Source organism: Rhinopithecus roxellana, chromosome 5 (genome assembly GCF_007565055.1).
Source record: "Rhinopithecus roxellana isolate Shanxi Qingling chromosome 5, ASM756505v1, whole genome shotgun sequence".
NCBI lineage: Eukaryota > Metazoa > Chordata > Mammalia > Primates > Cercopithecidae > Rhinopithecus > Rhinopithecus roxellana.
Genome location: NC_044553.1, coordinates 14374820 through 14399086, shown reverse-complemented (window position 1 = coordinate 14399086; position 24267 = coordinate 14374820). Strand labels below are relative to the sequence as shown.

Here is a 24267-nt window from a genome sequence, read left to right as displayed (position 1 = left end):
CACACCAACATCTCAATACCCCAAACTAAAGGGACATGTCCTCCCTGAACATGGGACTAATAGATTTGATGTTCTAAATTAGAAAATAAAAATGAAACAATACTTTAGAGGACTCTGTCTTCTTGTCCTAGCCATTACCAACTCAGGGTTACAAGTATCTTCTTTAAGTAAAACTCAAAACTGCAACTTAAAAAAAAGACCCTTTTAGCAGATTTTAAGTGTACAATACAGTATCATTAGCTATGGGCACTATGCTGTATAACAGATCTCCAGAACTTATTATCTTACATAAATGAAATTGTCTACTCTTTAATCATAAATGCTCAGGTGTTCTTAACCAAAGATTTTCTTTAATCTCTCTTGAGTGTGCAGCTTGGTATTTGCCCATTATTGTGAGGAGTGAAGATTATGAACTGGTAAATGGAACTTTTGGAAAACAAACCATGAAGCTTCCTTGAAAACCACTTTAGTACTTATTTAGCACTCCACTTCTAATTGATTTCATCTGCTGGCTGAGTCAACACACTAGAGAGGTGGGAGCTTCCTGTTGATTAAGTAGAATCATGTCAGAAACTCCAGCTAAGGGCCAATAGCAAACAAGAGACTAGAGCCACTTGGTCAGTAGGCAATCTTCTATTTACCTTGGCCCTATGTTCAAGCCATGGCTTTTTATCAGTGGAAGCCCCCAAATTTATATAAAGGAGAGGAATGTGCCTGGGGACCTTGTCTTGATGCTAAAGTGGTTTATCACCTTACATAAAATTGAGAATGAGGAAGGACTGAGGGTAGGGCTGATGGGTTTTATGGTTGCTAAAGCCTCAGTTATGTCTCAAGATGGCAAATTTTCGATTCAGCAGACCTGGTAAGCATGACACACAAACTTGACTTTGCACTGGAAGCTTGATGATAGTGAACTTCAGAAAGCAGTAAACTTTCTGTTAAAAATAAAGTATGAAGGCCAAACTATTTTCTTTTTCACCAATGGATTGAAGATCAGGTAGTGCAAATGTGAGAAGAGATTTCATGAGAATGAGAATTTCAGGTCCTCTGAGCATGTACTTGATGCTGCTGGGTGGTAAAATCATAGATCAGAAACCTTGGTGCTCAGCAGAAACTTCAAGGGTGATTAGGTAAAGAGCAGTGATTTTTTTTTTTTTTTCCGCCTCACAATCAAGCATAGGGGGAGGCAAATACTTTTTTTTCCTCCCCTGGTGAATAATGGGAATCGATGTTGTATATTATTGCTTTCCATTTTGGGAAGAAAAAGGAAGACACATTGAGGGATACTTTCTTCCTCATTTATGTATCATGTATTTCCCTATGGTTGAAGTTCATGACAGCCTTCTCATCACAAGAGTTGTGATAATATGGTTTATAGTTTATAAGTGTTGTTAGCACTAATAAATAACCCTGGCAGGATGTACAGTTGATTGCAGGATGTTCTCTTTGCATCTTCCCAGTAGGTATCTAGTGTCATTCCTAAACTTGCAATTAACTAAAGACATTCTTAATATTACTTGAAAGTAGAGATTAGGGCATCTGGGCTCTTTGCACCCTTCTTTGTAAATATCAGTGCAGAGCTTTCAGAATTAATTGCTTCTTAGATACATGATTAATGTTCACTTAGCTCTGTGCAAAGAAGTGGGTCATTCTATTTATTGGAATCTTGTTGTTCTGTAATGATGTGAAGAGCAAATTATTATAGACAGTTTCTGTGTGATTTTGAAGCAGGTAAATTTAGCATCATTAGAGAATAATCTGTAGCTAGAAAAACTCAAGATTCTTTAAAAACATGCAGATAATACTTAAAACTTACTAAGTTTTGTTATTCTTAAATATGTTATATAAGTTGGAAAAAAACTTCATTTCTTGGGTTAGATATAGCATTTATGGTTAAATAACAAGAAAGAAGAAGAGCTGGTTTCCGTTTATTTCTTGACACTGTAGAGATACCGTAATTGAGATTTAGTTACACATGCTTTCAACAAAGAACTATGCTCTGATATTTCATTTATTTAGGTGGCGCATACATTTCTCTTTTCATTGATTGAGATAACAAGTTTCCCACCTTGAAAAATGCGATATTGAAAAATTTTCTATTAAAGAGACTATATAACTCTCTCAAAATTCAATGGAAACTTAAGGAACCTATCTATGAAGTATATCTTACACAATGCTATATATGAATGCTATATTTTATAAATTCACGTAGCCTGAAATTCTTCAGTTAGAATTAATTTAGATAAACAGAGATGGCTTCTACCTTGAACTTGGCCAGTTCGCCTGCCTTCCTTATATGCCTTATTCTGTTCATTTTAGTGCAGATACATTTCATTTTATTGTCTTTCACTGTATTGAACTTTGTAGATACTGCATTTCTTAAAAATTGAGGGTTTGTGGCAACATGCACTCAACAAGTCTGTTGGTATAATTTTCCCTATAGCATGGGATCACTCTGTGTCTCTGTGTCACATTTTGGTAGTTCTCTTGATATTTCAGCCTTTTTCATTATTATTTTATCTATTATGGTGATCTGTGATCAGTGGTCTTTAATGTTACTACTGTAATTCTTTTGGGGTGCCACCAACAGCATCCATATGAGATGGTGACCTTAATTGATAAATGTGTGTGTTCTGACTGTTCTACTGACTGCCCATTCCCTAATCACTCTCCCGTTCTTCAGGCCTCCCTATTCCCTGAGACAAAACAATATTGAAATTAATGCAATTAAAAGCCCTACAATGGCCTCTAAGTGTTCAAGTGAAAGAAACACACATCTCTCACTTTAAATCAAAGGCTATAAATGTTAAGCTTAGTGGGGAAAGGCCTGTTGAAAGTTAAGATAGTCCAAAAGCTAGGCCTCTTGCACCAGTTAGCCAAGTTGTGAATGTAAAGGAAAAGTTCTTGAAGAAAATTAATAATTATGTGTGCTCTAGTGCACACACAAATGATAAGAGAGAAACAACGTTATTGCTGATGTGGAGAAAATTATAGCGGCCTGTGTAGAAGATCAAATCAGCCACAACATTCCCTTAAGCCAAAGTCTGTTCCAGAGGAAGACCCTAACTCTCTTAAATTCTGTGAAGGCTGAGAGAAGTGAGGAAGCTGTAGAAGAAAGGTTGGAAGCTAGCACAGGCTGGTTCATGAGGATTAAGGAAAGAAGCTGTCTCCATAATATAAAAGTACAAAGGCAAGTAGAAGCTGCAGCAAGTTATGCAGAAGATCTAGCTAAGATCATTGATGAAAGTGGCTACTAAACCACAGGTTTTCATTGTAGATGAAACAGTCGTATATTGGAAGATGTTATCTAGGACTTTTATAGCAAGAGAGAAATCAGTACCTGGCTTCAAAGCTTCAAAAGACAGGCTGACTCTCTTGTTAGAGGCTAATGCTGCCGGTGACTTTAAGTTGAAGTCAGTGCTCATTGGCTATTCCTAAAATCCTAAGGCCCTTAAGAATTATGCTAAATCTACTATGCCTGTGTTCTGTAAATGGAACAACAAAGCCTGGATGACAGCACATCTGTTTACAGCATGTTTTACTGAATATTTTAAGCCCACTGTTGAGACCTACTCTTAGAAAAAAAGATTCCTTTCAAATTGTTCCTACTGCTCATTGACAATGTACCTGGTTACCCAATAACTCCGGTGGAGATGTGCAAGGAGATTAATGTTGTTTTCATGCCTACTAATACAACGTCCATTCTGCAGTTCATGGATCAAGGAATAATTTTAACCTTCATGTCTTTTTATTTAAGGAATACATTTCATAAGGTTGTAACTGCCATAGGTAATGATTCATGATGGATCTGGCCAAAGTAAGTTGTAAACCTTCTGGAAAGGATTCATCTTTCTAGAGGTCATTCAGAACATTCATGATTCACAGGAAGAGGACAAGTTATCATTAACAGGAGTTTGGAAGAAGTTGATTTTAACCCTTATGGATGACTTTGAGGGGTTCAAGACTTCATTGGAGGAGGTAACTGCATGTGTGTTAGAAATAGAAAGAGAATTAGAGTTATAAATGGAACCTGCAGATGTGACTGAATTGCTGCAATCTCATGATAAGACTTAAATGGATGAAAAGTTGCTTCTTATGGATGAGCAAAGAAAGTGGTTCCTTGAGATAGAATTTATTCCTGGTGTGAACAGTGTTGAAATGACAACAAAGGACTTAGAATATTACATGAACTTGGCTGACCAAGCAGTGGCAGGGTTGGAGAGGATTAACTCCAGTTTTGAAAGAATTTCCATTCTGGGTAAAATGCTCTCAAACAGTATTGCATATATAGAGAAATCCTTCATAAAATGAAGACTCATTCAATGAAGCAAACTTCACTGTTGTTTTATTTTAAGAAATTGACACAGCTACCCCTGCCTTCAACAACCACCACCTGATTAGTCAGCAGCCATCAGCATTGAGGAGGACCCTCCATCCAGCATAAATAGTCTGTGAAGGCTTAGATGATCATTAGCATTTTTTGGTAATAAAGTATTTTTAGTTAAAGTATGGATGTGTTTATTTAGACATAACGCAATCGCATGCTTACTAGACTATACTGTGGTGCAAATATAACTTTTACAGACACTAGGAAACAAAAAAATTTGTGTAACATATCTTATTGCAGCATTTGCTTTATGATAGTGGTCTGGAACTGAACCTACAATATCTCCAAGGTATGTCTGTGGTTGGTGTTAATGTACGAAATGAATGAAATTGGTATGGCAAAGGGCCAGCTTGCCTATATGGTGACTGAATTAGACTAGTGTCTTAGTTTGAGCTCTCCCTAAAAGTAGACCCTGTGACAAGATTGGATATAAGGAGTTTATTTGGGAAGTGATCCTAAGGAGTATGGAGAGGGAGTGAGGAAGTGAGGTGGGGAGGGTGGAAAGCCAATAGAGGAGATGCTAATCAGTGGATTACTGCTAGAGCTCCTTGCTGCTGGGGATTCTCTGGGAAACTGTGTAGAATACATGTCAGGAATAAGGAAAACTAGGGGATTTAACTGATGTAATGAGACAGAATAGTGGCTTCCTCAAAAGATGTCTACCTCTTAATCCCTGGAACATGGGGATATGTTACCTTACATGGCAAGAGCTACTTAGCAGGTGTGATTGAGTTAAGGACCTGGAGATGGGGAGATTGTCACAACGGTCTTTCTGAGAGAGAATTAAGAAGGTTAGAGTCAGAGAAGAAAATATGACAGTGGGAGGCAGAGCTTGGAGGGTGGGGGTGGGGACAGAGAAAGAGAGAGAGAGACTTGAAGATGTTATGTTGTTAACTTTGAAGATGGAGGAATAGGCCATGAGCCAAGGATTGCACGTGGATTCTAGAAGCTGGAAAAGGCAAGGAAACAGATTCTCTCCTAGAGCCTCTAGAAGGAATTAACCCTGTTGACACCTTGACTTTAGGCCATGAGTCTGAATTTTGGTCTTTCTCTCTCCAGAAATATAAGATAAAAAATGTGTGTTGCTTTATTCCACGATGTTTGTGGTATTGTTATAGTAGCTTTAGGAAACTAGTATACTATACCAGTGTATTAATATACTTGCAGCCCTCCTTGGTTGCAGATGGCTCCTAGGTGATACCTGCTCTTTGTTTCTGGCTAACCCACTGAAGGCTCCGTGGCTAGGGGACACCTCAGGCTCTGATCCTCAAGCCTGCATGTGATGAAAGCAGTGTGCAGGACACCTCCGCAGTGGGCCAGGGCACATGAGTGGAACACAATGGGCTTAGCTGAACCCGAACAAAGGATTTGTTTGATCAATGAAATGTGAAAATGTCCTCATAAATGCTTGGAACACACTCTTCTGGGTTGTTTTATATGAAACAGTTGTTTCAAACAGAAACAGTCCAGGTTTCTGAGCCTCTCTGACCATTCCCTACCTGTCTCTTCTGTCACTTTCTCCTCTGGCTTGTCTTTAAATGTTGGGGAGCCAGGATTGTGATCTTGACCTCCAGTCTCACTCTGTGATGGATAATTTTATGTCAACTTAACTGGACCATGTGTGCCCAGGCATTTGATCAAACATTATATTGGTCGTGTTTGTGAGGGTGTTTCTGGATGAGATTAACATCTTGTATCAGTCCATTTTTATACTACTATGAAGAAATACCCAAGACAGTGCAACTTATAAAGAAAAAGAGGTTTAATGGACTCAGTTCCACATGGCTGGGGAGGCCTCACAATCATGGTGGAAGGCTAAGGAGGAACAAAGGCACATCTTACATGGCAGCAGGCAAGACAGCATGTGCAGGGGAACTGCCCTTTATAAAACTAACAGATCTTGTGAGACTTAATCACTATCATGAGAACAGCATAGGAAAAACCCACCCCCCATGATTTAATTATCTCCTACCGGGTCCCTCCCAAGACACATGAGGATTGTGGTAGTTACAATTCAAGATGAAACTTGGGTGAGGATGCAGTCAAACCATATTGCATTTGAATCTGTAGACTGGGTAAATACCCTCCTAATGTGGGTGGGCTTCATTCAATCCATTGAAGGCTTAAATGGAACAGTAAGTCCAACTGCCCTATGAAAAGGGGCAGTTCCTCCTGCCTGACCGCCTGAAAGCTGAGACATTGTTTTTTTCCCTCTGTCTTCGGGCATGAAACACCAGCTCTTCCCGCATGTTGAGTCTGCAGGCTTTTGGACTACATGAGCTCTCCTGGTTCTCAGGCCTTTGGACTCAGGTTGGAACTAAACCAGTGGCTCTCCTAGATCTCCAGTTTACAGACAGTAGATCTTGGGAAGTCTCAGTTTTCATTATCACATGAGCCAACGCCTTATAATAAATCATTCTCTCTCTCTTCAGCATTGCTCATTCTGAGTTTTAAGTTTCACCCTAAGATTTCTGCCACTCAGTTGGCTGTTTCCCAATGGAGAGTTAAAGATGCTGCTACCCTGGCACACAGGACTGAGTTGGAAAAGTCCTTGGCGAACATGGAAGTAAGAGATCCAAGTTTATTTTCTCTGAATGAGAAAGACGTATACAAAGAGAGCCCCCTCACCCCACACACAGCACAGACAGGAAGAGAGAGACGGGGAGAGAAAGATAGATAGAGCAACAGAACCAGGCAGACACCCAGACACAGAGTCAGAGAGAAAGAGACAAGGGAAGGGAGAGAAAGGACAGAAAGACACAAATCACAATGTGATGTGCAGAGACACAATGAGAGACAGAGATGGAGGGAGACACACATAAAGGCAGAAAGAGAAGCACATTCGTCAGAGAGAGGGAACGGGGAGGAGAAGGTGAAGGAGTCGGAATGCCAGGTGAGCTAATACACACCACCCCCCAGCTTGAGTATGCCCCATCTCCAGAGCTCAGGAAAGCCCCATGGGCTGTGATAAAGTCTCCTTGGCCCACCTACCCTCACCCCTCCCGAGAGTGACCCATGGGTATACTGAACAGGTTTTAGAGCCATAAAGGGCTGGTTTCAATACCGGATCAGCTGCTTTTTAGCTGTGTGACTCTGAGCACTACTTGAATTTCATTTTCTTCATCCGTAAAATAGGGGATAATAATATCTACTTTGCAAAATTTTTGTGAGGTGTTCAACAAATCTTTATTATTATTTCAGACAAATCTTGGATCTCTTCTGGCTCCCATCGCTTCCCCTTTAGTAAAAGGGAATTTATGCATATATCTGGGATAAATATAGTTCATAAAACTGTATTACTGGAAATAAATCAAAATTAAACATACTCCTCTAAATAAACAGTTTGGGATACTTTTCAGCCTCAGCCCATTAAAACCAATCAGTCTTGCAGCTGGTAGGATGCATGGAAATGTTATTTTATTTTTTTAAATTCTATTTTATTATTATTATTTTTGAGACAAGGTCTCGCTCTGTCACCCAAGCTGAAGAGTAATAGCGTGATCTCGGCTCCCTGCAACCTCCGCCTCCCGGGTTCAAGCGATTCTCCTGCCTCAGTCTCCTGAGTAGCTGGGACTACAGGCACGTGCCACCACATCCGGCTAATTTTTGTATTTTTAGTAGAGACGGGGTTTCGGCTTGTTGGCCAGGATGGTGGAAATGTTATTTTATCTGCAGCTGCATCTTTGATCTTCACACCCTTTTTGTTCAGCAGAAAAACTGGGAGAGTGGCAAGTTGCTACACCTGGACTCATATACACAAGAGGGCGCTGGCGAGGGTGAGAGAGGATCTGTTTTAATAACCCATGACTACTTTTTAATAAAAAAATTAGTTTTTAATTGACAAAAATCGTATATATTTATCAACATGACAATTGACATTCAAAACAACATGATGTTTTGAAATATGTATACATTGTAGAATGGCTAAATCAAGCTAATAACATAATTAGTCTTACCTCACATAGCATTTTTGTGGTAAGAACACTGAAAATCTACTCTCTCAGCAATTTTCAAGAATACAATACATTGCGATTAGTGATAGTTATGTGTTGTACAATAGATCTCTTGAACTTATTTCTCCGATCTAATTGAAATTTTGTATCCTTTGACTAATATCTCTCCAACGTGTCCCCCTCCTACACCTGGTAACCACCATTCTCTGCTTCTATGAGTTATACTTTTTCAGATTCTACATATAAGTGAGATCGTGTGATATTTATCTTTCTGTGCCTAGCTTATTTTACTTAACATAATATTCTCCAGGCTCATCTATGTGGCTGCAAATGATAGGAATTTATTCTTTTTTATGGCTGAACAATATTCCACTGTGTATATATACAGTACCACATTTTCTTTATTCATGTGTTGACAGGCATTTAAGTTGATTCTATAGCTTAAGTATTGTGAATAGTGTTACAATGAACATGAGAGTGCAGATATCTCTTCAACATACCGATTTAATTTCCTTTGAATATGTACCCAGTGGGATTGGGGGATCACATGATAGTTCTATTTTAATTTTTGAGGAACTTCCATACTGTTTTCCATAATGACTGTACCAATTTCCATTGCCAACAACAGTGTACAAGGTTTCCTTTTCTATACATCTTGCCAAACCTTGTTATCTTTTGTCTTTTTGATCATAGCCTTTCTAATAGGTGTGAATTGATATCTCATTGTACATTTAATTTACATATCTCTGATAATTAGTGATGTTGAACATTTTTCATGGACTTTTTGGCCATTTGTATGTCTTTTTTTGAGAAATGTCTATTCAGTCCTTCCCCCATATTTGTTTTCTTGCTATTCAGTTGTACGAATTCATGATATATTTTGGGTATTAACCCCTTATCAGATATATAGTTTGCAAATATTTTCTCCCATTCTATAGCTTGTCTTTTCACTCCGTTGGTTGGCTCCTTGGCTATATGGAATCTTTTTAGTTTGGTAAAATCCCAGTTGTCTATTTTTGTTTTTCTTTCCTGTGCTTTTGGAGTGATAGCCAAACAATCATTGCCATGTCCAATGTCATAAAGCTTTTCCCCTATATTATCTTCTAGTAGATTTATAATTTCAGGTCTTACGTTTAAGTTTTTAATTCATTTTGAGTTGATTTTTGTATATGGTGTGAGATGAGGCTCTAAGTTTATTCTTTTGCATGTGGATATCCAGTTTTCACAACACAATTTATTAAAGAGACTGTCCTTTCCCCATTGTGTGTTCTTAGCACCTTTGTTGAAAATCCATTGATGGTAAATGCATGAATTTATTTCTGGGCTCTCGAGTCTGTTCCATTGATCTGTGTATCTGTTTTTATGCCAATGCCACACTGTTTTGGTTATATAATAGATTTTGAAGTTAGGTACTTTGATGCCTCCATTTTTTTTTTTTTTTTTTTTGTCATCATTGTTCAAGATTGCTTTGGCTATTTTGTGGTCTTTTGTGGTTCCATAGAAATTTTAAGATCGTTTTTCTCTATTTCTGTGAAAAATGTCATTGGGATTTTGATAGAGATTGCACTGAATTTGTAGATGGTTTTAGGTTATATGGACATTTAAACAATATTAATGTAGTCTGTGAACATGGGATATTTTTTCATTTGTTTGTGTCTCCTTCAATCTTGTTCATCAATGTTTTATAGATTTTAGTGAACAGGTCTTTTGCCTCCTTGATTAAATTTATGCCTAAGTATTTCTTTTTTTGTAGCTATTGTGAATGGAATTGTTTTCTTGATTTCTGTTTTAGATAACTCATTGGTAGGATATAGAAACTCTTGATTTGTGCATGTTGATTTTGTATCCTGCATATTTACTGAATTTGTTTATAACCTCTAACCATTTTTTTGGTGGAGTTTTTAGTTTTATATAAATAAGATTATGTCATCCGTAAACAATGACAATTTAAGTTCTTCCTTTTATTATTATGAGACAGGGTCTTGGTCTGTTGTCAAGGCTGGAGTGCAGTGGCATGAACACAGCTCACTGCAGCCTCAACCTCCTAGGCTCAAGCAATCCTCTCACCTCAGCCTCCCGAGTAGCTGGGACTACAGGTGTGCCACTACACCCAGCTAATTTTTGTATTTTTTGTAGAGACAAGGTTTTGCTATGTTGCCCAGGCTGGTCTTGAACTCCTGGGCTCAAGTGAGCTGCCTGCCTCAGCCTCCTGAAGTGCTGGGATTACAGGTGTTAGCCACTGTGCCTGGCCAAAGTTCTTCCTTTATAATTTGGATGGCTCTTATTTTGTTCTCTTACCTATTTGCTCTGGCCAGGACTTCCACTTCTAAGTTTAATATAAGTGACAAGAGTGGGCATCTTTGTCTTGTTCCTTATCTTAGAGGAAAAGCCCTCAACTTTTCACCAATGAGTATAATATTAGCTGTGGGCTTGTTATATATGACCTTCATTCGTGCCTACTTTCTTTTCTGTGTACCTTTCTCTCTACTAGAAGGAGACCAGAGGTCTTATTATAGCACTGTGCTCTTGGATTTGCATTAAATAAAATTTCAAGAAAGATAACAAAACAGTGGGATTAGAGTGAATCTGTAGCTGTGGGCTGAGCTGTGAGCCAAGTGGAAAGGCTGTAACTTCTTGTGTTCACTATCAGCAATCTACTATCAACTTTAATTTGCAAAGGTTTATGGAAATGTGGGGGATTTTGTTGTAAAATGTGTTTTTTTCTTAATTTAAAAGTAGTGAGAAATTGTGATTTGCTAAATCCTAAAAATACAGAGGATAAAAGAAAAATCACCCATAATTCTACCTCCCAATTAATCAGTCAACTGAATTGATTAATTCAGTTAGCATTGTGATGTGCATTGTTCAAATTTTACACGTACTATTTTTTATCTACAAACTCAGGCTCACATTATACTACACTATTTTTTTCCTTTGCAATATATAAGTTGAACAACATCTTGCCATTAAGTATTTTAAAAATAATTTTATTTTCATATAATACTCTGTAGACATAACCTAAGGTTTTGTTTTCCCTTGAGTGTTTAAACCAATCCTGTCTTGTTGGATATTAATATTGTTTACATACTCCTTTCTAGTATAAATATTTTGTGAACATGATTTAAAGAAAATTTTTGTGCATATTCATGATTGTTTAAGATACATGTCTTCTATAACTGGAGCTTTGTATAAAACATTTTAACCTTAATAAAGCTTTTGATATAGATTGCAAATCTCCCCTCCCCCTCTGTAGCTCTGAAAAGCTGTATCTGTTCATGCTTCTTTAATTACTGTGATGTTTCTCTATTTTTTAAAAATTGCAGTTGTCAGTTTTCCTGTTTATAAATATCTTTAAATTTTTTTTAATTTAAATTTTTTTTTTTTTTTTGTAGAGACAGGAGTCTCGCTATGTTACCTCGACTGGTCTCAAGCAATCTGCCTGCCTTGGCCTTCCAAAGTGCTGGAATTACAAGCATGTGCCAGTGTGTCTGGCCATCATCTTTTTTTTTTTTTTAACTAAAAATATTTCTTTATAATTTTCTTTCTTCTTGTATTGCATTCTCTTATCATTTTCTACCCCTTAAGTTTTAAAATGTTCATTGCATAAAATTTATATTTATTTTGACTTGAATGTTTTGCTGAAAACTGTTTACAGGATCCTCATGAATGAGAATCAGGCTTACTCAAAGATTGTAAACTCACTTAAATAAATATTTTCTGAAAGAAGAAAAAATACGTATTAAGCACCTCAGTGTTTAATATTATGCAGAGGACCTTGGCGGATACCTGAGAAGCACAAGGCATGGCCCTCCGGGATCTCGTGTTCTTAGATGGGGAAACATCATCAAGCTCACAGTCTAAGAATAGTGTTTCCTCAACCTTTTTAGACCTATGCCCACCAGAATACTCACTATCCTCTCTCACCAGCCAAGAATATTTTGCCTGCCTTTCCCACTCTGTGTTATGAATTGCTGAACTAGATCAAAGGAACGTGCTCCTTCAGATATCTATGCACATGTAAACATCTTGCACTGATGTGCCTTCTTGCCTTCAGTGGAGAATTACTTCATTAGATAATCATCCAAAGTAGGACTGTGAAATTTACTCTAAGAACCTAAGATGTGGACAGTTTACCAGTGAAGCCTGGGTTGATAAGGCCTAAATTAAAATGCTTCTCTTCGCGATGAGTTTCCTACAGTACACAAGCCTATCAGTGCCTTGGACCCTGGGTTGGTCTTTGCCTCCTTTTCCTCTTCTCCAGGCTATCCCTATCCTGCACCATCTTGCTTCCTCCACTAGGCACTCATATTAACGTTCCTGCCTCCACCTTTCTTTTGATTTGCCCTATTTATTGTATAATACCCAAGTGAGTCCCTGATTGCAAGCATCTTGCTTCAAAGGTTGGTGGGTTCTGCCTTGCACTCTAGCAACTGGCTTTCCTGCTCTGTTCTTCACTCTTTCAGTCCCTACATTACTGCTTGTCATCCACTTCTCATCATAGACTTGGTGGCCTAACCCCTTTCTCAGTGGAATTAGTTTTATAACTTCTACTGACTTTAGAGCATAATGCCGATCAAACACAATGTACATAATATTTGTTGAATGAATGAATTGGAAACATTATCTTGCTTCTGTTTAAATATATGTCATGGGCTTAAGTGAAATGTATTTACAAAATACTCATATTTTACTTACCTTTCTTCCCCTCCTGCCCTAGATTTCTATACTAAACACTTTGCATGTGTTATTTCTAATCTTCACAACAATCTTGCAAGACAGATGTTGCCATCTCTCTATGTAAGGAAGCTATGGGTCCAGAGTTTCTCCAAATTCACTCAGTGGATCAGTGGTGGATCTTACTTCTCCATGGAACCACTCCTAGAATCACTAACCCCTGGCCTTATTCCAGAGGTTCCTAGACTTTCTTCTTTTGATCTCCCCATGACCCTGCTCTTATCCTGATTGATCACCACCATCTTTGTCTGAATCCCTTTGAGACAGAGGGAGCTAGGAGGGAAGGACAAGAGAGAGGTCTTGACAAGGGCTCTGCATGAGATATTAAAGCCAGGACCCGAGGGAGGTAGAAGGGTCAAAGGTATCTTCACATTTTCAACTTGAAGGAGAACAGTGGTAGTATCACTAAAAGAAATCGGTAGTTCAAAAGTCTTACTCCTGGGTTTTTACAATTAGGTTTGAGTTCCAATGACTTTCTTTCTTTCTTTTCTTTTTTTTTTTTTTTTTTGAGATGGAGTCTTGCTCTGTTGCCCAGGCTGTGTGACGTTGGCTAACTGCAACCTCTGCCTTCCAGGTTCAAGTGATTCTCCTACCTCAGCCTCCTGAGTAGCTGGGATTACAGGTGTCTGCTACCACACCTTGCTAAATTTTTTGTATTTTTAGTAGAGACGGGGTTTCACCATGTTGGTCAGGCTGGTCTCAAACTCCACTCACCTCGGCCTCCCAAAGTGCCGGGATTACAGGTGTGAGCCACCGTGCTTGGCGCCAATGACTCTTTACTCACTGGTTAACCATGAGCAAGTCTCTTAGCTTCTCTTGAGCCCCAGTTTCCTCATCTTTTCCCTGAGCATAATCTGACCTGACTCTCATGTTTGTCATTGGTTTGCTGTTCAAGTGATGCAATGCATGTGTCATGCTTTGTAAGGGTGGGAGCTGTGTGCACACCAGCCATCATCAGTATTTTCAGATATATTATTATATATAGAGTCAGATTGTAAATGGAGGCACCGACTTCTTGGTTAAAGTATATCTATGCCAGGGGCCAGCAAACTATAGTCCATGGCCCATATGTAGCCTGCTGCCTGGTTTTGTGTGGCCCCTGAGCAAAGAATGCTTTTTACATTTTAATAGGGTTGAAAAAAATGAAAAGAAGAGTATTTATGACATTTGAAGATTACATGAAATTCAAATTTTAATATCCATAAATAAAGGTTATTGGAGCATAGCTGAACCTATTTATTTATGTGTCATCTACGGCCACTTTTGTGTTATACAAGAACAGAATTGAACAGTTGTGACAGAGACTATGCGCTCTGCAAAACCTGAGATATTAACTAGCTGACTCTTTGTAAGAAAAGTTTTCCACTGTGTTACCTTCCTTCCTATCTGTTGAAGCTTCTCAAAAGCAGAGAAAATTCCAGGAAATCTTAAAAGTTTTTTTACACTTATTTCTTTTGTTTGATAATAAAGGTAAAATGAGAATATATTTGTCTTTTCTTCCTCCTTTCTGATACTTTTACAAGTAAATCTTCATTCAATGTTGAAACATTATTATAACTTTGAAAGGTAATTAAGGGTAAAAAAAAAAAAAAAAAAAAAAACCGCCAACAAACTCAAACCAACCTTAACATGGCCATTCTAACACGTATTTCAAAAATGTTCTTTTTTGAAAAAGATGCTTCCTTCTACTCTTGGCTTATTTATGTATTCCCAAATGGCTGTAACTGTGGTCTACATACAATTTCATAGTTGATCAGCCTTTTTCAGTTGGCTTTGTAAATATTACTTGGTCATTGCTTTTGTTTTTCATAGTGGTTGTATTGCTATAGAATGGTACCATTCACAAGTTATATGTCTTTCAGAAATACTTCTTGTTCTTGCCTTTCGTCCAGTCCTTGCTTCTTCAAATATGATTGCAACTGCTTCTCTTTGGAGCCAGCTCTGGGCAGCCTGGGCTTGCTTATTTTCCCTTCCTACCTTAATCTCTGCCGTCTGATATTGATTCAAGTGCAGCATTCCCACTGAGCTTACAAACTGAGAAAGATGAGGAATAAAGCCAAAGAAAAAGTGTCAGAGAATAAATGAACTTGATATTTTAAAGGTGATTTTCACTTTGCCCATACCTCGCCACCAATCATTCAATAATAATAGAAAAAACATTTAGCAAACAAAAATATTCTCCATTTATCTAATAATGATATGAGGGATGTTTGTGCTCTCCTTTGCATTTCTAAATAAGTAGAAATAAAAACAAGACCATTATTGTCATTATGTTATACTGTTAATCCTTTTACTGTGTTTAATACAAAAGAACTCTTCAATCTGTCAAATTAACTAAATACCATGAAATATAAGTAAAAATGCTTATTTACATTTTATTATCTTATTTTTTCCTAGTGAGAAGCTGGATGGAAAAATTAAAAGACAAGGTAAGAAAAGTATTTTCTTCCATTGGATTTATTTTTAGGGGCATATAGCTTTGTTAAGCAAAAGATCTTCAGAGTAGTGGCGCTTTAGTTTATTATTCTGATTCTGGTAATCTATCTAAAGATTCAGGGCCACTTGCAGTACCCTGCAAAAAACAAGGCCTTCCCTTTAAATCCCTTCTTTTGGAACACAGGAGACACCTTATTCTTTGGAATACCATTCACTCATATAAAAGTATCAGAATTTACCTTGTTTGATATGCTCAACAGAATAATATCATTGACATGTCAAGTTTCTTTTCGGGGAATTTCGGGATTGTAATTCCATTCCTTCTGGCTTTTCTTTTTTTTCCCCAATATGAAACTCTCTAGGTGTGTAGTTTATCACAGTGCTGCCACTTACTAGGTATTGATGAGCTGACCTGCCTGGAATGGCCAACTATAGAAAAAGATTTTCTTTTTTTTTTTTAATTAATTCTGCCATCTACATAGTGATTGACAACGTTAACTTCCAGGTTGATATTGTTTATTTTCTTTTGATTTTCAACCCTCTCCAAGTCTTTGCTTTTGGTTACTTGGTAATTTTAAACTGAATTACTCATAAAGATATAGATGGAGTCCTGAATTCCTTGTTGTAACCTGTGTCAGATCCCATTATTACAGCCCAGTTCAGATTTCATTGGGATTTCAGCTAAATGGAAATCTTTTCAGTGGTCAGATACTGAGTTACCTTCAATTCACCAGTCTCAATATATTTCTATTGATGGCATTCCATATCTTTTTTATTACCTGCAGTCAATTTCCCTCATGTTTGAATTATTAATATTATTTTACTACAGCTTAACATTAAAGAATACATTCAATTGCAAATGAATTTATATAATTGTATTAATTCTCCTTACTATTTCTGCTTCTAAGTAAAATTTAGCACAGATAATTTTTGAGAATGAGACTATTTTATGTTCATATAAATTAAAAGTGACATTGAAAAATTTTAAGCCTGTTGAGGTCAGTGGAGGCCATTTTGATATTTGTAATGGGTCCAATTGTGAGGAGAGGTGGGCTGCGATCAGATGGACTGAGAAACACTTGAGGGGAAGAAAAGTTCAAGTTTAGAACTGGATATATTTACATTGGTAGTGTTTCCTGTTATTTTTCAGGGAAAAATATGATGCAATGAAAATTAAACAGGATTTGTTATATTAACCTAGGAATTCATATATCATTGTTTCCATAGAAAGTATCCTGAGTTATTTAACAAAGAGACCAAAAAAAAAAAAAAAAAAGTCTTAAGAAAATAAATTTTGTCAGGTAACCTGTTTTGAAATTTGATATTGTTAAATTTCTTATCTGCATGTATATATAGCTTTACCATTCCCTTAAAATAATCTGTGCAGCTTTAGAGAAAGGCTGTATATTTTTATTCCTATGAACCCTTTATTCTTATCTTGTCTTAAAATCTTGGTACCTTTTTCTTGCTCCTTTTTATCAAGAGAAATAATTTTGTGCGTGACCCCTAGTTTTCTGGCTTATTTTCAAGTTTTCCAAGCTTTCTCATCACTTTCTTCTGTAGTACTTTTTTCAGTATATTTTAATTAAAAAATTGTAGGAAGCAAATTTTGGATTCCAGTGGTGACTGTCATGTGTGCCTATCTCTTCATCTTTGACTCTTGGAGGGACTCATTTAAATCTTCCCCATATTCCCTGCCTTCTTCCATGGTTGAACGATTACATGCTAATTTGATATGTATATTTTATATGTATATACACACATGTACATATATCTTCCTTTAACAAGTCTTACAGGTGATCCTGGTACATGCTGAAGTTTGAGAAGATACATGTACATAGATCTTACACACATATATACATATATCTTCCTCACTCTCTATTGTCCATCCATCCGTTCATCCACCCATCCATCCATCATCTATTAAAGTCTTGTTGGTCATTATCTTCAGAAACTATTTGAGTACAAAACTGTTGTCTCTTTGATGAAAGTCACAGAATCCCTTAGAACTGAAAACTAAACTACATGCCTAACCTGGCTCTTCAGTCAAGCCAGGACACTCTGTCAGGTTAGCTTCATTTAATTGTTTCAGTATTGAGTCTCTGTTGGTTAGCTGGATTCTAGAAAGGGTGGTGTTTTCAAAAGTTCTGAATTGTTCCTTTTGTTGTTGTAGTTTAGTCTTTCTATATTAAGATTAAGATCAGCTGTGAATAACAGCCAATCCGCCCCCACCCCCAATGACAATGGCTTAGCCAAGATAGAAGTTTGTTATCTCTCTCTCTCTCTTTTTTCTTTTTTCTTTTTTTGGCAGAGTCTCGCTCTGTCACCTAGGCTGGAGTGCAGTGATCTTGGCTCACTGCAACCTCCACCTCCCAGGTTCAAGTGATTCTTATGCCTCAGCCTCCTGAGTAGCTGGGATTACAGACATGTACCACTATGCCCAGTTAATTTTTGTATTTTTAGTAGAGACGAGGTTTCACCATGTTGGCCAGGTTGGTTTTGAACTCCTGGCCTTATCTGACCTGCTCGCCTCAGCCTCCCAAAGTGCTGGGATTACAGGCATGAGCTACTGTGCCTGGCCCCTATTGTCTCCTGTTTTTAAGTCTGAGATAGTCACAGGTTAGTGGGGAGTGACACAGTGACAGGGGCCCAAGCTTCTTCTATTTGATGCTCCACCATTTGTGACCTTCATCCCCAAGGTGACCTCATGATCCTGGATGGCACTTCTGACTTAGCTATGTGCATATTCTAGTCAGAGGAAGGAGGAAAAAGGGGGAGGCTAATGACACCCCTTTCTTTTTAAAAGGGAGAATAAAAGCACTCTGTCATTCTTAAAGGCGAAGAATAAGGGCTCTGCTCCCCTTTTATAGAACATATCTTGAAATTTTCTTCTGCCACTGACATATCATCTGAAACTTACCACATGGTTGTACCCAGCTTCCCAGTAGGCAAGAAATCTTTCTTTTGTTCCCACTCCCAAATTGGAGGCTCCTTTACTATAGAAGAAGAAAAGAATGGATATTGAGGGACAGTTCCTGTATTAATTCCATCATTAACTGTCTTCTTGGCTAAGTGTTCAAGTTGGTGATCCTTGTTAGGCAAGTTTTAACTTGGCTACTCATTAGTATATCTTTTCAGCATCTAAATTGCTTTTCAAAACTGAAGATGCGTAACAATTTTAATTGTGTAATAAAGACCAGGCCTGTTGTTACATCAGTAAAACCAATACATTTCTTCTAGCTTAAGGAAACCATTCAGAAAATGAATGGCCCAGACTATACTTTATAGCAGCAATTCTCAATGTATGGTCTGGACCAGCAGCATCAGCATCACCTGGAGCTTGTTGGATGTGCAAATTCTCACACTCCACCGTAGACCTACCTCCCAGGAACTCTGGCAATGGGGCCCAACAGTCTGCATTTTAGCAAGTCTTGCAGGTGATCCTGATGCATGCTGGAGTTTGAGAACAACCATTGCACAGAAATCATAAGGATGCTGTCTCAGTTCTGCAGACTTTAGGCAGTACAGCATATCATTTGGTTTCCTATGGCTTTCTTGATGACAGAGGTTCTGAACAAATATGTCATCCTAAGAAGGAAGGATACCTTTCTCGTTGACTTCAAATAAACAAAACTTCAAAGCCTAACAAAAACGAATATATTTAGCAATATTTTGACTTATAATTTACTTTAAAATTTAAAACTTTATTTGGAAATAATTTAAAATTTACATATGAGATACATGAGTAAGAATGGTACAAAGAACATTCCTACACCTTTACCTGGATGCGCCTGTTGTTCACATTTTACCCCATGTGCTTTATCATTTGCTGCCACGTTCTTCTCTTTTTTCCTGAACTATTTGAGGATGAGTTGCATGTGTTGTGGCCTGTTTACCCTTATATACTTCAGTGTATATTTCCTGAGAATGAGGGTATATTTTAAGCAGATCTTTGTGCAGTTATTAGCTGGAGTATATTCAATATCAATATAATACTTTTATGGAATCTAGCATTCATGTTTCAGTTTTTTCAACAAACCCAAAATATCCTTTATAAGAGCGTTTTTTCTCCTCTCTTAAAGAATCTACTCTAGGATTATGTAACACATTTAGTTGTCATGTTTCTGTAATTTCCTTTAATCTGTAACATTTTTATAGCCATCTTTTATCTTTTATGACATGAACATTGCTAAAGAATACAGTCTTTTTAAAAAAACAGAATATATTTTCAGTTTGTTGGATGTTTCCTCATGATTCGATTCAGGTTATGCATTCTGGGTTGGAATAATACATTGGTGCAATTGTGTCTTTCTCAGGGTGTCCTTGGGGCACGTGTATATGCAATAATTTGGAACAGAAAAAAAGTGTTAGGTAGAATTTATAACTTAAAACTGTGTGCATGTTGTCTTATTTCTTTTCATTGCTGAAGAAATTAAGCCATGAGCAATTCTAACAGAAGAGCGTATTTTCCCTTAGTCAGTTTGGAAAGAAGAATAGTTAAATTACATCTTAAGATGGTACGTTGCTTTGCTCCCATCTTGTAATTTACTTGTAATTTCAAAGCAAGGCAGAGGACCCCCAAAAAGGAAAAAAAAATAGAGGAGACAAAAAAGAGAGATGTAACTGAATTTTTGTGAAATCTACATAATTGAGAGCTCTAGCCAAATTTAACCATTCCACAATGAAAGTATACTTTAAAACATCATGTTGTACATGATGAGTACGTACAGTTTTGTATGTCAATTTACAAATATATATGTCAATTTGAAAAAATAAAGCTCCATAAGTAAAAGGCTTAAGTGTGTCAATGAGAAATGCGCAAATGGTGACATACTTGAGAATACCGATGTTGTTGGTGTGGGATTAAGTTACAGAGTATGAGGAGACCTCCACAGAGGCTGATCACGTTGACCTTCCAAAAGTTCAAATGTTACTGTGCATGAAAAGCCTAATCATCTGGTTATCATAAACCATTAAAGGTTATCATATTTCAACATGTACGTGTTTCCATAAACTGGGAATGGTAATTAAAAATGATTCACAGTTCTTGTGTGAGCACCAATGCTTTGCTGTTGTTCAGTATTTTCCCACATGGAAAATTACAGAGTTTTTATAAGCCTTAAGTAGATTTGGAAGAACTTTAGAAAAAGTTTGGGCTTCTACAAAGCATATTAATTTATTGGAAAATGACTAGGCTTTGTTTCTTGGGGAAAAATACTTAGTGTGCTGAGGAACAGTGGTATTGTTCTCAAATTAATGGAAAAATTTCCATATTTTGCCCTAAGTTAAGACTCTGGGAGGCAGAAACAGTGAGGGAGCTGTCTGAATACAAGAGGAAGGTGCTGCCGTTTCATAAGCTCTGATGTATTCCTTGGATGTCCTGCTAGAAATGTTGGGAAAACATCACAGCCTACATACTTCAGCACTTTCAGGAAAACTTTTATCCTCTGTCCTGCTCTGTTTTTGGCTCACTTTGAAAAATACTAAAAACAGTTTGTGCTGTATTAGAAATTTAAAAGATAGTCATATAAATGAATAGACTTATGAACAATTTTAATTGTTTATGTATTTTATATGGGTAGGCTTCTAGGAGGGGCTTCTTGGGAGGTAAACCATTACCTGTGTTCCCCCATGAAAGGGCTATAGGTTAGTACATACCCTGTTAGCCCATAGGAGTCTTATTGACCAAGGTGTAGGGATCACTCTGAGTACAATGGCCTTGCCCTAAGCTTGGGTAGGTCCTGAGGTACTTACTCAAGTCCAGGGATCATCCTGCTCTCTGAGGACCAAAGTATCCATAGTGACACCTTGGAGACACTGGAAACATAGATGAATTTGACACTTTCAGGATCTTTTGGAGGTATCGTGTTGTTGGTAGTGATCTTTGTGTCCTTCTCTGCCACTTCCTTTCTTTGGGGATGGGACATTCGGAATTCCCTCCCAACCTCCAACTTTGTCTTGTCTATTGGGAAGGCGATTCCATTCACAGAAATCACTCCATCCATTTTGTGTGCACACTCTCTCCTTGTCCTTGTCTTTTCTGCCTTTGCTCTGACATCTAACATTCCTCCCCTTGCCTTTGCAGGCCCTTTTCTTCCTTGTTTTCAGAAGCCCTCCCCTTTTACTCACAAGCATTTTCATCTTTCTTCTCTTACTGTAATGCAGCTAAGACAGACAGGGAGAGGGAGAAGAGAGGACCACCACTGTCAAGGCCCTCTTTTTACCCCCCAGCAAACACAGTATTTCAGAGGACACTTTGACCTCCTTTAAGCTTGATGCTGGCTGATATTTCCAATTTATAGCATTTTAGTAGTCCTGGCATTCTCGGAGGCTTACTTCATCCATCTTTAATACAAATTATATTTCTGTCATCAGAACCTGATGTTGACAAATGTGCACAAGCTAGTGGCTGGAAGTGCCACTAGGTCTGGCTGATTTATTTCTATACTTCTATGTATTTGAAATAGCCCCAAAATTGGCCTACCTCTCTCTCTGTTGCCTTCTCCCTAAAAAGTTACTGTATTTTAGGTTTAGTTTTATCTTATAACAAAGCAGACGGGATAATTCAAAGTGTCAAAAAACCTGCTGCCATCCAGCAGAAATGAGGAACCCAGGGCAGTGCTCTGTTTAGCATCCTAACGTGTGTTTCCTTTTCTATGCAGGCTGGTTACATGTCTGGGATGCTGGTGCCTGTAGGGGTTGGGATAGCTGGAGCCTTGTTCATCTTGGGAGCCCTCTACAGCATTAAGGTTATGAATCGCCGAAGGAGAAATGGTTTCAAAAGGCATAAAAGAAAGGTATGGAACCAACAATAGCAAAACCTAATCAGTTTCAGAACATTCTTTGCTTATCTAATTTACTTAATAAAGCACACGGAGTTTAATGATGCTTGAGCGGTATTGACGTGCCCAGTGGTCTGGATTAGCTGCTGTAGCTCCTGCCTCGGCTTCATTTGTTAGCGTGTCTTTTAAAGGGGGCCTGTTTCTCAGCTTTGCTCTGCGGCAGGAAGGGTTTAATGCTTTTCTGTTTTCTTTCTCTAGCAGAGAGAATTCAACAGCATGCAAGATCGAGTAATGCTCTTAGCCGACAGCTCTGAAGATGAATTTTGAATTGGACTGGGTTTTAATTGGGATATTCAACGATGCTACTATTCTAATTTTTATTTTGGAGCAGAAAAAAAAAAGAACAACAACCTGCCACATTGCTGCTATCAGGCCGTTAGTCCTAGTGTCTGCTGGGTGCTGGGTAGTAGATTTTTCTTGTACTGAGCAGAAATGGCATGCTGTATACTAAATGTATCATGCAGTATTTGGTTTTATTCTGTAGTGAATTTTCCACAACTATGGGCTACAACTCATAAATATGCAGCATATATGTTTTTCAGTAGGAGTTGCTACATTAGGCAGAGTAAATATTTTGTATTTTTCCACAGTGTCTTTTCCTTGATTTGAATTACCTGCATTGAGAATAATGATTGTTGCCACCAAGGCATGCCTGACTTTGAGATATAAATCTTTACAAAGAATAACTTCTCATCATTATACTCTACCTACGTGAAACCATGGGCTTGTGAGCCATGGTACATACTGCATTTGCATCAAACTAGCAGCAACTCAGAATGAAATCATTTTCATTAAGAAGTTCTCTCAGCATATTAGGATTATGTGTAGATTTGTACGTATTTTGCATTATGTGCTTCAGTCTCCTAGTTTTATTATTTCTCACCTTCTGTTTTATTCTTATTCTTGGTGAGGAAAAATGCACTAGAAATAATACATTAAATTGACTCTTAGTCTTAATGTATGCTTGCAGTCTTAAATAGTGTGATTGAGTCCAGCAGAGTCATACATGCTTATGATTAAGAGGTATGCTTTTTGTGGTACTATTTGATTTTGCCAAGAAGAAATGAGGAAGACATCAAGAATGAGATGAGGGTAGGTAAGCTCTCAGAGCATTTCTCTCTGCCATTTGGTTCTATGCTTATGTGGCTACTAATGTGACTAACTCAGAGTGTTGTATTTCCACATCTGTGGTCTTCACCATGGGAAAAGTGGGCTACCATTGGTCCTTATTTGGCTTTATTAGAAAAATAGACATTCTATCGTTTGTCTGCCCAGTGACCAGAGTCCTGGTGCACAACAGAGCTCGTGGGAAACCAGCCTCTCTCAGGGCACCCCGCTATGAGGATGTTAAACTATGTTCGATCATTTCTCATCTCCCTTGGACTATAATTCCCTGCTCTATACAAAATAGGATACTCCAATGCGCTATTTGAATCTAAGAATTGAGGACTTGTAGTTAGTTGAGTTTTGGGGTAAAGACTTGGCTCATATGGAAGAATAAAGGTTATTTATTAATAGTGCTGTCACTGTGGAGAACTTGTTGGGGTTTATTAGAACTTGTCTACTATGTTCAAGAAAAATTGCACAATTATTCCTCATAGCTACTATGTGAGGTAGGACATATGTTTTTATTCTCCCATTTGACTGAAGATGGAACTGAAGCAGAGAAGTGAAATGATTTTCCAAAGTTGTACCTAAAGAGAATCAGCGTGAGAACCCACTTGGACCCAGAGCCATGCACCCTTATCTTCAATTCAGTACCCTTTTCATGGACTTTGGAGGAAGCAGTGATATTTCAGAGTCCTTCTTTAAAACAAACGTTCTAAGGAAATAGCTGCTTGGTCAAGGAACATTTGATGTGAGTTTCCATCTTTGTTAAATGAATGATGCCTTTCTAATTTCTCGCTTACTCATA

General features: G+C 37.8%; 1 protein-coding gene across 1 annotated transcript in view; it reads left to right on the top strand.

Moving 5' to 3' along the window:
• ARMH4 (armadillo like helical domain containing 4) overlaps positions 1-23307 on the top strand; it is a 165113-nt gene extending 141806 nt beyond the window's left edge. Inside the window, exons 6-8 of the mRNA XM_030930951.1 lie at positions 15472-15503; positions 22173-22307; positions 22551-23307. Coding sequence (XP_030786811.1) covers positions 15472-15503; positions 22173-22307; positions 22551-22619 — 236 coding nt within the window. The 3' untranslated portion in view covers positions 22620-23307. The remainder of the gene's footprint in view (positions 1-15471; positions 15504-22172; positions 22308-22550) is intronic.
• Positions 23308-24267: the final 960 nt, after the last annotated feature.